The 15,549-nt window shown below is 47.5% G+C and overlaps 5 protein-coding genes and 2 non-coding genes across 10 annotated transcripts in view; 4 read left to right on the top strand and 3 right to left on the bottom strand.

Moving 5' to 3' along the window:
- The first annotated feature begins 4,177 nt into the window (after window positions 1–4,177).
- On the top strand, window positions 4,178–6,964 carry LOC9656829 (pentatricopeptide repeat-containing protein At1g63400). Its single transcript, XM_002977846.2, has one exon. The coding sequence runs from the start codon at window positions 4,389–4,391 to the stop codon at window positions 6,819–6,821; it is 2,433 nt and encodes an 810-aa protein (XP_002977892.2). The 5' UTR covers window positions 4,178–4,388; the 3' UTR covers window positions 6,822–6,964.
- Window positions 4,221–4,294, top strand: TRNAI-AAU. Its single transcript has one exon. It is a non-coding gene; the product is annotated as a tRNA-Ile (tRNA).
- Window positions 6,610–8,969, bottom strand: LOC9656828 (RNA pseudouridine synthase 2, chloroplastic). Of its 4 annotated transcripts, none has more exons than XM_024682654.1 (7): window positions 8,199–8,963; window positions 7,957–8,100; window positions 7,606–7,911; window positions 7,341–7,543; window positions 7,213–7,291; window positions 6,978–7,162; window positions 6,610–6,930 (listed from the first exon to the last, which is right to left on the bottom strand). In XM_024682654.1, the coding sequence occupies exons 1-7, from the start codon at window positions 8,448–8,450 to the stop codon at window positions 6,825–6,827; spliced, it is 1,275 nt and encodes a 424-aa protein (XP_024538422.1). In that variant the 5' UTR covers window positions 8,451–8,963; the 3' UTR covers window positions 6,610–6,824. The 4 variants fall into 4 exon arrangements, with proteins under 4 accessions (XP_024538422.1, XP_002977737.1, XP_024538424.1 ...); XM_002977691.2 differs by having other exon boundaries at window positions 7,606–7,902; window positions 8,199–8,961; XM_024682656.1 differs by lacking the exon at window positions 7,606–7,911 and having other exon boundaries at window positions 8,199–8,961.
- Window positions 8,491–9,078, top strand: LOC112349051. The gene is made up of 2 exons (XM_024682670.1): window positions 8,491–8,664; window positions 8,719–9,078. The coding sequence occupies exons 1-2, from the start codon at window positions 8,510–8,512 to the stop codon at window positions 8,969–8,971; spliced, it is 408 nt and encodes a 135-aa protein (XP_024538438.1). The 5' UTR covers window positions 8,491–8,509; the 3' UTR covers window positions 8,972–9,078.
- A 2,412-nt stretch (window positions 9,079–11,490) lies between these two features.
- On the bottom strand, window positions 11,491–11,564 carry TRNAI-AAU. Its single transcript has one exon. It is a non-coding gene; the product is annotated as a tRNA-Ile (tRNA).
- A 58-nt stretch (window positions 11,565–11,622) lies between these two features.
- LOC112349040 lies at window positions 11,623–13,130 on the top strand. The gene is made up of 8 exons (XM_024682625.1): window positions 11,623–11,938; window positions 12,014–12,066; window positions 12,127–12,186; window positions 12,245–12,322; window positions 12,378–12,507; window positions 12,559–12,611; window positions 12,681–12,848; window positions 12,914–13,130. Exons 1-8 carry the CDS (start codon window positions 11,623–11,625, stop codon window positions 13,049–13,051), a joined length of 996 nt encoding a protein of 331 aa, XP_024538393.1. The 3' UTR covers window positions 13,052–13,130.
- Window positions 13,108–15,549, bottom strand: part of LOC112349039 — a 5,980-nt gene continuing 3,538 nt past the window's right edge. The window contains exon 5 of the mRNA XM_024682624.1: window positions 13,108–13,190. Within this exon, the coding sequence (XP_024538392.1) occupies window positions 13,108–13,190 (83 nt within the window). The remainder of the gene's footprint in view (window positions 13,191–15,549) is intronic.

Raw genomic sequence — 15,549 nt, 5'->3', positions numbered from 1 at the left:
TATTATATTGTTAAAGTGCATCAACTATGGATTCCAAGTTTACAATTCTTGGAGTAAGCATGTAAATTAATAATCAACTATTCAATAGATATTTGAAAGACATATTTTACAATAGGATTGAAACTATTGATGTCATTAGAAACACAATTTCTGACAACAAGAAAAACAAGTTTGATTGAATAGAATATAGAAATATACATATGAACAACCAATTTCAATTTTTCCCTCTTCAAAGTGCCATATTTAGATTACTGTTTACTTCAACTTGATTCATGGCAGTGGCCACATCTGATGGCACCAAGGCATGCCATGCAGGACTGGTACCGGTTTGAGGCGATAGAGTGCCACATGGTGGTGGGCACATCTAACAGCGCTAGGACCAGTTAGAGGTAAGGCAGCCCTAGCTATCTGGCCGGGGGGCATGAGAAGGTGATGGAGGTGAACATGGAGGCTGTGCGTGCTCAAGGCGAGGGGAATACGATGAGAGAGCGGGTCAAGGTGACAATGCACCTTGGCCCAAACAACATTCGAGTTGTTCACACAAAGGGAGAAAGCGGGGACACACATGATAACGAAGAAAGCTGGGCTGTTGTTTCGGGGATGTTCAACAGCAAAGCTAATTGTGGTGTGATGTTCAAATTTATGTCTAATTTGTTTCACATTAGGTGTTGAGTGTGGTGAGTGGGGCTGTCAGTGCATGCGATCACTTAGCTGTCAAAGGTCTTCTAGGAGTTCTTTTCACAGTCAGGAGAGGTACAAATTGATTTATTTTTTACTTTATTACTCAGGACTCTTGCTGTGTTTTATCAGTTTCAGATTGCTAGTATGCAAACGCTTATGTATGCGATGTTCTACATTGCAATAGTGAATGCACTATGGCATATGCTTCTTTCTACGTTTGTTTTCTACTTATTTTTGCTAATAATTTTTAGGTGCCTACTACCATAAAGCGTGCTCTCTCTATAAGAATAATCCACTATCCTTCTTCGAGTGGCCGAAGAGTTCGCCAATTCAAACGGCCCTTCTGGGATGTTTTATTTTGTTTTTTTCCTCTCTTCTTGCCATCCAGGCCTGCGAGGCATCAAAGAAGAGATGCACGGAGAAATGGAGGCCGATAAAAAATTATTATATAGAGCATGCTTTGAAAAATAAATCTGGCGTGAGCATGAAGGCCGTTTTATAGTTATACTTGCTGCAGTTAGTCCATAAATTATTCTTGAAGAAGAAGGCCATCGGTGGTGAGAGTGATAACATGCTTGGTCGCATAACAACGGAATGCTTGACAACAAAATACTCAAACTCAAGGGAGCCATTCTTCACCAAGTCACCCATGTAAACCTCACTCAAAAGTTTCCAATCTGATGTCTCCCTGTTGAGTTCCCATGCAGCAGCAGACACCTTATAACAACCACTTATAGTTGACGAAACAAGAATCCACCTCCCATTGTAATCTACAATACAAGGCAGCCCACAACAGAAAAGATTGCTTGGAAACTTCACCTTGACCCTGTCATAGCAACCTGAAACCTGATCAAACACAGCCACGTAAAGAAGATCAACCCGACCACCAGTGATCTTTAGCGAGTGCCTGTTAGGTAATGCAAACATACTGGATCCGAGCCATGGTCCCTTGTCATCCGCAGCGAGGTCATCAATGCTCTTCTTGCTTGTAAACTGGCAGTGCCGCCACTCCCTACTGAGCGAATTGAATAGCCAGTAGTGATCAAATTCTGCAGGGAGAAACACCAGGACCTTGAAGTACCCTGTGCATGGATCCACAAGCAGCTTCCCCTCTTTCCTTGTGACTTCGTTCACTGGGAGCTCGGGGAGGCAACACCAGTTCCCGGTGATCGGATTCCCAACCATGTAATAAGGAAGGTGGTGTCTCTGGAGATTCACAAAATAGCCACACACCAGGCCGCAGGACGAGTCGGCAAATATCCTAAACCTGCAACGTCCTTCACCCCAAGGACCTCTATTCTTCAAGTGCAAGGGCAGCTTAAGATGGCGAGCCCTGTGGGGAGAATTACTAGTGGCCAAGATACGACAGGGAATGGAACTATTGTCTACAAACCACGACTCATGCAACCGCGGCAAGCTTCTCCAGCGAGTGGCATCCTCGATGAGTGACTTCCAGCGCTTGCATACAACCTTGCAGCGGACAAGGTCTGGAATGGGGAGCCACGCCAAGATCCGGCATACGCACTCGTCAGGTAGCTCGTCACACTCGAAACTCTCAGGAAACAAAAAGGCGAGGCAAACGCGCAGCCCAGCCAACATCTCGAAGCAAAAAAAAAGGCTTTTCCCTTTCCTCGTTAAATAGAAACAGGTATGGCTTATGTCTGACTAGGCCTTAAACATTAATGTAATTGGTTGGATATAGCATATGGATAGTTGTTTCTGGCAAAGTTTGTGTTTTGTTTTTTGTTAGCTATTTGCTAACTGATAGTTGTTTCTGCTTAAAGAGTACCTCCTTTCACATCAGGTGGCAATCTATTTGTTTCTGCTTAGAGAGTACCTGCTTGCACATCAGGTGTTTTTTTTTTTTGTTAGCTGATTGTTGTACAAACCAAAGTGATTCTCCCGATCAGATTCAGCCCAAAGAGCAGTAGGATAACCTTTAATTGTAAAAGGTTTTATGCGACTGTAAAGCGCTGACGTCAGGTTCGATCCTTTAGAGACAGCTTTAATGAAACAGGGCAAATAGCATTTAGGGTTTGGAGGGATGGCGGAGCTGAGGGACGTGATATTTGAGAGTTTCCTTTGCATGCCCTCTCAACTTGAGAGGATGGTTTCTAGAATTTTGGGTTGTGCGGTTCAATTTACCGGCATTCTAGGGATAGGGGGTTGGAATCTTGTGCTCGACGCGCACAAAGATGATCAGCGCGTCGCCATTCGACTCCCACTCGCAGGTCAGAAGAACCGCATCACAAGCGCACTGGCGGATTCGGGCTACGCCGCGACGCTCTTCCTGTCGGGGCTGGGCATACAGACGGTCGTGGCAGGGCCCGTCCACGTGGCATCGCCACCGCTGCCCTACACGCCACGCGGCAAATCCCACCTCACTGTTATGCCGGTGGCAGAGGGCGTGCCGGCGTGGGACCTGTGGAGGAAGGGCGCCAGCGTGGAGTGGAAGAAGACCGTGCTCGCTGACTTGGCAGGCATCACCATCCGGCTCTACCACCGCCCGCTGGATTCGATGGGGGGCATGGCGGTCGACTGTGCCGGGGCGTGCCACGTGGGACCGGAACCGCAGAGTCCGGTGTCCCAGGCGATGGAGCGCGGGCTGGACGTGGGGGCTCTCAGCCCCGGGCCTTACTCGTCGTGGAAGGAGTACGCCAGGAACCACATTGGAGGGCTGATGGTGCTGCACGGAAACAGCCGCAGGTATGGCGAATCGATACGGGCAAACGCGGCTATTTTGCTCAGGTGGCTGGACGAGTTCCAAGAATCTCGCGAGGGGAGCGGCTTTTTTCTTCACCACCCCGACTTTGGACCCACCCAAGTCCTGGTGGATCCGGCATCGGGACATGTCAAGTGCATTCTGGACTGGGACGGGGCCAAGACGGGGACCGTGCAGAGCTTGGCCACTTCTTTCTTTCTCCCGGCTTACTTCTGCAAGGTGGAGGACGAGGAGGAAGACGAGGAGCTGTTTGGCTTCTTCAAGCAGCAGCTGATTCAAGGGGGAGCGGCGGAGGTGGCTGCGCTTGCGAGGAGGCACTGGACGCACAAGTCCTGTGATCCTCAGGTGGTGTTCGAGGAGGAGATGGACGTTCCGTGCCGTGGTGGCGCGAAGTCTGTGCAAATTCGTTTGGAGAGGCTGTGTCGCAAAATGCAGAAGCTGGGGATTGTGGATGGCCAGGAGGAGGTTGTGTGCACCAGCCCGCCGTGGAGCAGGACACCAAGCTCTTGGTCTTCTTCAGACGAAGAAGGTTCATCGGACGAGACAGATGGCGAAGATATGGCCGAGAAGGGTGCAACCATGTCCGACGACGACGAGCCAACGGGCTCTTCCTGCTCCGAGTCCGAGGCGATCGATTTGGATTTGGAGAGCACTCCTAGTCCTAGCGCTTCATCTGGAGAAGATGTAAGCTACAAAATTAAAAGCTCAACCTCTGGTTGACTTGATCTGAAATCTAAAATTCTTTGAAGTTGGTAAAAGTCAACGTAAGGCCAACGGCCGATGTTATTATTTTTAAGAGATATTAGTCAATCTGTAAGGCCTATTAGCTCAGCTGGTCAGAGCGTGGTGCTAATAACGCCAAGGTCGCAGGTTCGAAACCTGCATGGGCCAAATATTTTGGAATGCTTAGGGCTTGGACAATGTAGCTCCAGCCATGGCGGGCAGACATAGGTAACCTCTACTGTTCTCCACTCATTCTAGTGCCATGGCTGCTATCACTGCCCTCCTCCATCCATCTTTATCTTCGCGTCCTCATCTCGTCTCATCTTATCGGCATCGCCCTCCTCGAGCAAGAACATTCCATTCTTCCACTGCAGTTCTTGTCGCCTCGGCAACACCATCGCCATCATCGCACGAAGAATTTCCATGTCAATCTCCATCTCCCGACTCGAGCAAGCACAAGCTCAGGCCTCCAAATCGACTCTCGCGAATGGCCGGCGCGGACGAGTTCCCCGACCTCTTGCTCCAAGTAGAGAGCCTCCTCCACATCCTCCGCTCCACGGCTCCCAATCCCTCCAAGGCCGGAGCTCTAGACGCGTGGAGCGGGGATCTCACACCGGAGATCGTCGGCAAAGTCATCCAGGCTCTCAAGTTCGTCGAGGATGCCGTGTTCTTCTTCACGTATGCGCAGCATAGGCCCGGCTACCGCCACTCCATCTACAGCTACAACTGCTTCCTGCGTGTTCTCCTCCGGGCTTGCCTCTACGATCGCGCCCGAGAGCTCCTGTCCGAGATGGTCGACTCCTGGCAGCTCCCAAACGCGTCAACTTTCGCGATCATCTTGCACGGCTTTGGCGACGTCGCGACGGCCTGCGAGGTGCTCGTCGATCTCAAGAGCAAAGGTGTGGCTCCCAACACCGCGGAGTGCAATACCAAGATCACCGCTCTCTGCAAGGAGGCCCGGTTCGACGATGCCAAGCTGCTGTTCCGGAAGATGGTAGAGATGGCTGCCGAGGACGTGACGAGCTACTATCTCCTCGTTCGTCCGCTTTGCAAGGCCAAGATGATCGAGGACGCCGAGGTGCTTGTCACCGAGTCGAGGAAGAAGTTCCGGGAACTCCCGCTCCACAATCTGGTGGTGTCCTCGTACTGCAAAGGGAAGAAGCTGGATGCTGCCGTGGCCGTGTACGAGAAGATGGTGGCGACGAACTCTTGCTCGGCGGATTTCGTCACCTACACCAGCCTGATCCAGGGACTCTGCAAGGTGAAGCGGCTGGAGCAGGCCTTGATCTTCCTGGGGAAAATGGTCTCCAAAGGCTTCCACCCGGACGTTTACACCTACACTGCCGTCATCCATGCCCTGTGCGTCGAGAACCGGCTCCACGAAGCTCGAAAGTTTCTGGAAGAGATGGCCAACCGGAACCTCACTCCAAACGTTGTCACGTACACGGTTCTCATCGACGGGCTCTGCAAAGGTGGCCGGGTCGACGAGGCTGTGGCGCTGCTGTCCAAGATGCGGAAGAAGTGCGTCCCCACGGCTGTGACTTACAACAGCCTGATAAGCGGTCTCTGCAAGGCCGAGCGGGCGAGCGAGGCCTACGACCTCCTCGAGGAGATGGTGTACAGCGGCTGCATCCCGGATATCTTCACGTATACCACGCTCATCACCGGCTTCTGCAAGTCAAAGAAGTCGGATGATGCTCTCCGAGTATTCGAGCAGCTGGTTGCCAGAGGCTTCCGTCCCGACGTTGTCACGTACTCGTGCTTGATCGATGGACTTTGTAAGGAAGGCCGGCTCAAGGAGGCGATCGATCTCTTCGGTCGGATGATCAAGAGCGGCAGCTGTATGCCGAACACGGTGACTTACAACTCCCTCATCAGCGGCTTCTGTCGGATGGGAAAGATGGACGAGGCGATGAACCTGCTGGAGAGGATGGCCGAGACTGGAAGCTCTCCGGACGTGGTGACTTACACCACTCTCATGAACGGCTTCTGCAAGCTGGCGAGGCTAGACGATGCGTACGATCTTCTCAACCAGATGACCCGCAAGGGGCTCACCCCGGACGTGGTGACTTTCACGAGCTTGATGGACGGGCTCTGTCGAGAGAACCGGCTGAGTGACGCTGTGCATATCCTAGGGGAAATGAGGAGGAAGAGCTGCTCACCCACAGTCTATACGTATAACACCATCCTCGATGGCTACTGCAGAGCAAACCAGTTGGAGGAGGCCCGAAAGTTCATGCTGGAGGAGATGGACTGTCCTCCCAACGTTGTCTCGTTCAATATCATGATCCGGGGACTGTGTAAAGTTAACCGGTCCAGTGAAGCCATGGAGCTCGTCGAAGAAGCCCGAAGAAGACGTTGTAACCCGGACGTGGTGATGTATACCACTGTTATCGATGGCCTTTGCAGAGAGAAGAAAGTCGACGAGGCCTGTCGAGTGTATAGAAAGATGCTGGAGGAGCCTGGGTGCTTGCCAAACTCTATAACGTATTCCACATTGATTACTGGCCTTTGCAATGCTGGTATGCTTGATCGAGCTCGCGGGTATATAGAGAAGGGCTGTGTTCCAAACATCGGGACTTATAACCTTCTCATTGATGCGTTTCGTAAGGCCAATCGCGATGAGGACGCTCGCGAGCTCCTAGATGATATGGTCCAGAGAGGCTTCGGTGGTGTCCAAAGCCACCAACGCTGAAAGTTATGCTTCCGGTTTCATGTCTCGGAGCCTTGTCCATGCCTCCTCGAAGTCTTCTGGAGGAGGACATGTGAAGTGGACGTACTTTTCTGTGGCAGGGTGCTCGAACCTGAAAACGTTTATTAGCTCACGCAAATTTCTTATACGAAACCTCACCCGAGGCTATAGGCATGCAGACAAGGGCGACGAATGTCCGATGTGAACTCGTGAATCTTCTTTCGGCTGTTCGTTTTAGTCGCGCATAGAGCGGATAATAGAGTCGAATTCGCTTTTCCCACTGTTCCTCCATACACATCATCCCCAAGCAGCGGGAAACCCATGTAACGTGCATGAACTCTTATCTGGAAGGTTCAGTTTAGTATCAGAGCTCCTGAAATTAAAGAATACGAACTTGATGAGTTCTCCCTGTCTCCAGCTTCCACTGAACAAGAGCCACACCACCATTTGCGAGAACGTCTAGAACTTTGTACCTGAAATCAAAATGAAATGGTGATACAAAAGAAACTCGTTGCGACATACCTGCTTGCAGCAAAACGCGCATTTCGGGCGGATGGAACAGTATCTGACGTCGTCATGCGTTTCCTATCTCGCGGATCACGAAGGATTTCAGCCTCAATGCGGCCGCTCGTCGTTGAAGGTGTACCACACGTAAGACTCAGATAGGTTCTTCGGACTTTCCGAGATTTAAATTGCTCGCTCAAACTCAGCTGGGACTGTTCATCCTGAAAATAACAATAACAAGGCATACTCAGAACCTGGTAACACAAGACGTGTCTTACCTTACTTTTGCAACGACGATGAGTCCACTGGTACCTTTGTCCAGTCTATGCACAATCCCAGGCCTTATCACCGGTCTCGGACCCCGAAATCTTGAAGGAGTCTCGCCTCTAGCTTTGTGTACCTCAACTTCATCTTTCTCATAGTCTTGGTCTCCATTTTCACTCAGCTCCTCTCCTTCATCGTCATCGGATTCCTCGTCCATCATCACTGGAAGAGAAACCTCGACAGCAGGAAGCCCGCAGTGATGGAGGATAGCATTCACCAAAGTCCCACCGTAATGTCCTGGAGCCGGATGCACAACCTGTGAAAACTTGTTTTTAGCCAGGTCCAAAGCGAAAGTCTCTCGACTACATACCATATCGGCAGCCTTGTTGACAACAATCACATGATCATCTTCATGAACAATGTCTAGCTGAATTCTCTCAGGGGTAGCTTCCAAAGGAGCAGCACCGCAGAGCGTACAGACAACTTCGTCACCACCAATGACAGGAAACGAAGGCTGCCAGAAATCCAAAGCTTAGCTCAAAGAAAAAAACATCTATGGAAGAAAAAGCATGAAAGTGAAGTGCAAATGAGCTAGAAGAAAGCCAAGCGCACCTTGGTGATGGTTTTCCCATTGACAAGAGCAAGCCCCTTACGAATGCTGTCTTGGACGCGAGCTCGACTGGTATGCGGGAGCTGACCCGAGAGCCACACGTCGATTCTAGTGCTCACGGTCTCCTCCGGGATAGTGCCATGGTACTCGCCCAATGCGTGAGTTCCCCTGGCCAGAATTCTCGCTGGAACCGACGAAGAATTCCAGCCTCTACCACTGCGCCAAAGCGCTAGCTGTGGACGCGCCACTAGCATTCTTTCTATCTATCCGGCCGCTAGAACCCTAAATCCCAACATCTCGCCCAGGAGATCCCATGCCTGCTTCGCTGACGTCGTGTGCCACACCTGCATTAGCTGCCTGTCCTCGAGATGGAGCAAAATATTCGCTCGTGCTCTCGCGTCCTTCTTCTCAAACTCCAGGCGATCTTCCTTCCTCTCTTCGATTCGATGTGGAATCCGAGCCGCCGAGGTGAAATCACGCGACGCCGTGTATTTCTTGCGAAATCTCTCGTGTTTGTGCCAGGCACCGCTGGAGATTTTGTGGCGATGATCCGGCGGAGCGATCCAGCCTCGACACGCCCCAATCCGTCGCTGACAACTCGAAATCCTCCCCGATCGAAGCTCCCGAGGCCGCATTTCCGCGAGAAATCCTTCGGGGGCGCCAGATTCCACGTCTGGAAGATGAGGATGCAAATGCTGCTGGTGCTACACGATCCGTGGGGCGTGGTGAGCGGATCGGAGGCCCGGCCGGGAGACGCAAAGAACAAGAGCCCTAAAACCAGACTAAAATTTTTCTTCTCTTTGTTTGTTCTAAAGCTCATGTTTGTTCTTTAGGATGAGTTCTCCTCGCTTCCACCAATAATTCCAGAAGACAATTCTCGGATTGGTAAGAACTTTTCGTGTTCTTCTTACAAAACCTTCTTTGTTTCAAGAGTGAGCTGCTCGATCACTGAGCATGCCCGAGCGAGCATTGGAGATCGATGACATGAACTCGTGAGTCTCTTGCAATTCAGCTCAACGCTTTTTCGGATGCCATTAACGATCCGGAGGAAGGATTTGGAGATGAAAATTCTTTTATCATCTTTTCTCAGAAGCTGTGATTCTTGTCCAGGTGTTGTCGTGGATTTGTTCTCGAAAGCGGAAGTTTTGCCAGAGCTCCACACGTTCTTTGTGAAAGCTATCTACAATCTCGCACCATGATCAACTTCCTGGAGAAAATGACTTGCCTGTCTATACTTCCAGACAGACCGATCAATGCAGGCCATCTGGCAAGATTAAGATCCTGATCCTCAACAAGCTCATGAGCTCACTGCTTAGTTTGATCCACTGTATAGGTGGAAATCTCGGGGGTTCTTACAAACTTGGAGAACTCCAAAGTCGTCATTGACACGAACTACCTCTCAGTTCAAAAGTTAACAGAGTTTGCCATCTCACAGAGCTCGGATCGTCAACGTGAGCTCTGGAACAAGCAGAGGATGTAAGCCACCTTAAGATCTTACAAACTTTTGCTTTCCAGGCTGGTGGACTTTTATGGGAGATTGGCGGATTCGGTGCAAAGTCCTTGCACCATAGTAGGATGGCTATCATGCACAGAATGGAGACGAAGAATCGGCTCCATCAATTCCGAGCGCAGCGACTTTGGTTGTTGTTATTGAGTCTCGGCAGCAAAAGAGATGGCAAAGGCAGGTTTGAGAAGTGACCGGAACTAATGGTGCTGGGATACACTGACAGTGGTGAAGCCGAGAAGGCACTCGAGCTTTATTCGCAAATGATCCAAGGCTGAGGCTCTTCGGCGGTCACGTCACTCTCCTCGTAGCAAAACCTTGCCGAGAAGGAGAAACTGAAGTCGCTCGAGGATTCGCACAGCTTACACGATCAGTGAGGTTTTTCGACACGGAACTTGACACCATGCTGGCAATTAAGCTGCTGGATTCTTACCCGAAGGTCGTTGATGTCTCGTACATCTGTAAAGAAGATTGGAGACAAAGTGATTGTATCAGCCCGATGAGACGGTGGATCCGCCTGCCATCGCATTTCTTTATTAACAGCAAGCTTGGCTGAAGCCTTAGAAACCCATGTTTCTATGGTTCTATGTTTCTACGAGGCTGATAAAAAATTCTAGGCTTTGAAAATAAATCTGGTGTGAGCGTGAATGCTGTCTTATAGTTATACTTGCTGCAGATACTCCATGAATTATTCTTGAAGAAGAAGGCCATCGGTGGAGAGACTGATAACCTACTTGGTCGCACAACAACGGAATGCTTGACAACAAAATACTCAAACTCAAGAGCGCCATTCTTCACCAAGTCACCCACGTAAACCTCACTCAAAAGTTTCCAATCTGTTGTCTCCCTGTCGAGTTCCCATGCAGCAGCAGACACCTTATAACCACCACTTATAGTTGACGAAACAAGAATCCACCTCCCATTGTAATCTACAATACAAGGCAGGCCACAAGAGAAAAGATTGCTTGGAAACTTCACCTTGACCCTGTCATAGCAACCTGAAACCTGATCAAACACAGCCACGTAAAGAAGATCAACCCGACTACCGGTGATCTTTAGCGACTGCCTGTTAGGTGATGCAAACATACTAGATCCCAGCCATGGTCCCTTGTCATCCGCAGCGAGATCATCAATGCTCTTCTTGCTTGTAAACTGACAGCGCCGCCACTCCCTACTGAGCGAATTGAATAGCCAGTAGTGATCAAAATCTCCAAGGAGAAACACCAGGACCTTGAAGTACCCTGTGCATGGATCTAGTTCCGTTACCTGTCGTATCTTGGCAACTAGTAATTCTCCCCACAGGGCTCGCCATCTTAAGTTGCCCTTGCGCTTGAAGAATAGAGGTCCTTGGGGTGAAGGACGCTGCAAGTTTAGGATATTTGCCGACTCGTCCTGCGGCCTGGTGTGTGGCTATTTTGTGAATCTCCAGAGACACCACCTTCCCTATTACATGGTTGGGAATCCGATCACCGGGAAGTGGTGTTGCCTCCCCAAGCTCCCGGTGAACGAGGTCTCGAGGAAAGAGGGGAAACTGCTCAAACCACGACTCATGCAACCGCGGCAAGCTTCTCCAGGGAGTGACATCCTCAATGAGTGACTTCCAGCGCTTGCATACAAGCTTGGAGCGGACAAGGTCTGGAATGGGGAGCCATGCCAAGATCCGGCAGACGCACTCGTCAGGTAGCTCCTCACACTCGAAACTCTCAGGAAACATGAAAGCGAGGCAAACGCGCAGCCCGGCCAACATCTCGAAGCAAAAGAAGGCTTTTCGTTAAATAGAGAGGACGATATGGCCTATGCAAGTTTCGAACCTGCGACCTTGGCGTTATTAGCACCACGCTCTGACCAACTGAGCTAATAGGCCTTAAACATTGAGCGATTGATGTAATGCTTATCTATTGGTTAGAATTATGTAATAGCATATGGCCGAGCTTCACTTGCCCGTGCTCGATCTTCTTCTCGTTAGGTCTAATCCACTTGTATTGCGATGCTTGCCGGCGATTCCAGTCGCAGCGCCCAGATGCCACCGTCTTGCTGCCAATGCCGCGTCCTCGTCCAAGAGGAAGAGAGATTTCTCGGTGGAGCAATGGACGGAGGAGGATTTGGAGGCCACCGCGGCCGCTCCCACCGTCGTGACCTCGATGATGAGCTTCTACAACGCCATTGCGATTCTCGAGGTGCCCAGGGATTCGCCCAGTGAATTCGCGGGAGCTAGATTGCTGCTGCTGGATCAAACAGGTGAGCAATCTCTCTCATCTATAGATCATTTGGTTCTTTTTGTGGTGATTGAGAGAGCTTTACGTGCCAATGTAGGAAATGTTCATAGTATTTACAAGGAGGATTCTGTGTGGGTCGGTTCATACTGGGTAAATAGCTTCCTTTCTTGAGGAGTGAAAAGCAAGTTCATACTCTTTGTGTGATTGAAGGACGAGTTCTCCTCGCTTCCACCGATCATTCCCAGAGGTCCCATTGCAATTCTAGGACTGGTAAGAGCTTTTCGATTTCTTCCTAGCTTTCCTGGTTTTTACTCTGTTTGATCATCAGGGCGGTGGTACTGCTGCACGATTGCTGCTCCACTTGTGGCCGGAGCGAGAATTGATAGGCTGGGAAATTGATGAGATCGTGAGTAACTCTTTGACACCGTCAATGCAAACTCTTACGTCGTTGAAGCTTGCAGCTAATTGACAAGGCAAGGGATTATCTCGGCTTGTCAGAGTTAGAAGGCAAAAACAAACACGGTGGAGGGCTTACAATTCACGTCGACGATGCTCTCTCGGATGCAAATGATCCCGAGGGTGGATTCGCAGGTAGCTCGCTGCAACCTCTCTTTTTTATCTTTCAACCTCACTTTTCTACAGGCATTGTCGTGGATTTATTCTCAAATGGCGATGTTCTGCCAGTTCTCAAGGAGGTGAGGAAAGAGTTTTAGTCTTTGCGGAGCACCAGATCACTGATATCTTTTCCTGATTGTTACTTCAAGGCACAGACATGGTTAAAGCTCAGGAAAAGACTGAGACCCGGGGGCCGGATCATGATCAACTGCGTGGAAGAGCAAAGACGTGAACATGACGACGATGAAACTCTAGAGTCCACAATTACGGGCGAGAACCATGTTCTTTATGCGATGTCAAAGGCATTTCCAGGCGAGGTAAGACATTTTTTTTCTCCCTTTTTCCTAATACTCAAAGCGCTTACGAGTTGAAGGAACCGCAGGTGAACTGGCGGAAGCTTGATCAAGTGAATAACAAGATGGCTTTCACGGGTCCCCTACCCAATCTCACACGATGGTCTCAGGCTGTTCCCGAGCGGCCGCGAAAAGGGACACTACAGTGGAAGGCTTTCATCTTGTGAAGAAAATGCCTCTTTTCACTTTTTCATTGTTGTTGCTGTCATAGTTTGCTAATTGATCAATCCATCTTTGGCTGGACAAGTGCAGGGGTTTTTTTGCTTTTCTTCATCTGTTTCTCCAGGGTGGCGAGTTCGCATCTACCTAGTACGAAACGTTTTCGTACGACCAAAGCCACCTATACATTTGGAAATTGGGGCCTCAAAACTTAGGGTACACAAAATGATGTCTCTCAAGCGCAAAGCTGGCGAGGATGAAGTGTGCATCGCGAACAAGAAGGTGTATGGTGGTGTAGGAGTCAGATTAGGAAAGCCATGGCAGAAATGGGCCATTACCATTTGTACTCGTGAGCGAGGACTTGATGAAATAAAAGCATCTTCTCCTTGGAATGTATTCACTAATGGTTCCTTCGATAAAGAGTTGCTCTCGGCAGGGTATGGCATCTTATAGGAAGTGGAGCTGAAAGATGTGCAATGAGAAGTGGAAAAGGTGATATCTTATAACATTGTGCCAATTGAAAAGCATCATTAAAGATGGTTAGAGCAAATGCATACCAAGTCTTACAAGATTTTGATGAAGTGTTAGCTACAACTTTCCCAACTTGATCTGCTCCAAAGCAAAAGGCTCTAAAAATGAATACAAAATTTCATCACTAACTTAGATGGCCCTTGACAAAGATAATACAATGTTGAAAGGCATCATCACAATCATCAATATGTCTAAATATGCACTTGAAGACATTTAAGAGATTGCTTCAATCTGCATGAGTGATTGAGCTCAAACCATTATACCACTATAATGCTATCTTTTGAAGACGTGGGAAATTCACACAAATGCTAAGCATCATTCCAAGAATGATAGATGACAGTCATTGTAAAGTGATCAAATCAATAGTATATATCATCCTTAAAATTCCTATGAAAAAACTTTGGTTGGACATAAGGAATAATAATAAGGGTAGGAGATATACTATGTGTAGTGAATGTTGCTATCAATTAAGTTTGATTATTCAATTACAACTATATAACATTAAGTAATTGCATCAATTGCTTCTTTAGAGTCAAAGGAGGAGGAAACTGCCACTCTGCCATAAAGATAAATGAAAAAGAAATAAAACAAGAGAAAAAATTGAAAAAGTTATAAAGAAAGTGGGATTTACATCCAAATCCAAACACTCATTGGGGACAATCAACGTTGCCCCCCAACTCCACTAATGTGAGTGTATAGAAAATAGAAATGGAATATAAAAATGTACATACTAATTAACCCCAAAAACCTAGCTTATATACATGAGCGAGTGGTCCATATTAAAACTAATCCAACTACTATTAAAATTCCACTATTTTAATATTAGTATATGCCATCATAGTTATACACTTGGACTTTACAACTCTATTATATTTTAATTACCATTTATTATTATTTATAGCAAGAGCCGATATCTACACACTCTCTCTAGGAATATTATTATATGTATAAATATGCAAAGATAATATAAATAAATTAAAATTCCATTACAAAATAAAACATTTGATCTTTTAAAACCTAAAGTGTTGATCATGGGATGAAATTTAAATATACTATCACCGTAGATCCTTAGAACGTTAAGGGATAAATAAGGTAAAATAGCCACTAAAATCTTTTTCATCAAGTAATTACCCATTTTTCAGTTGGCTTAAAGGGAGAGAGATAAAGTGTGTTATATATGATATTGGAGCAAATGGCACAAGTTCAATTCCCATTAATTAGCAACTACTTAAAATGTAAGATACCCTTGAGTAAAGTATATTCTTACCCCTAAATTTGAAATTATATGTATTAGGCATTTATATGTATGTCCTTCCTCTTATAGAACATCTATGGATGAAAGTATTCACCATGGGACTATAGTACAAGTGGATAATTATTTGTCTCACATGGAATAATTAATTTATATAATGGAAGAATTAGTAAATTCAATGTGAAAATAAAAGTGTTAGTTCCCCTTGTCTCAGTAGGGGTTATTAGTCAATAGTCAATGAAAACATTAACATTTCTAAAGGGGGGGTGAATGTAATTTATGTGATTATGGATAAGGACTTTAGGGGATAAATAGGAATAAAATAGCCACTAAAAACTCTTCTATCAAATAATTACCTCTTTTCTAGCTAGCTTAAGTGGAAAGAGATAAGGTATCTTATATGAAACGAGTTTACAGCTCTTACTTTATATGAAGTAGGATTTTGATAAGACTTTAATGTTTTGTTTAACCACTTTAATAAATTATATTAATTCTTACTACCTCAAGGATCAATATACCTAAATCCTAAATAAATATGCCAAAGGAATAAAAATATATTTATTTTCTAAGTAATTTAAATTTGCCACCACTGCCATATATGCATTGTATTAATTTATCAATGCTATATGTGTGATTACATCCTAATTTTGCTGTGGCCGTCGCTCTAACTACAAGAAGCTGCGCTGCCGTCTTGATAAATCTTTGTGCCGCCCTCCCCCCCCC

The sequence above is a fragment of the Selaginella moellendorffii genome, unplaced genomic scaffold (genome assembly GCF_000143415.4).
Source record: "Selaginella moellendorffii unplaced genomic scaffold, v1.0 SELMOscaffold_35, whole genome shotgun sequence".
Taxonomy (NCBI): Eukaryota; Viridiplantae; Streptophyta; class Lycopodiopsida; order Selaginellales; family Selaginellaceae; genus Selaginella; species Selaginella moellendorffii.
The sequence above is the reverse complement of the archived record's forward strand: the minus strand, read 5'-3'. Positions and strand labels throughout refer to the sequence as shown.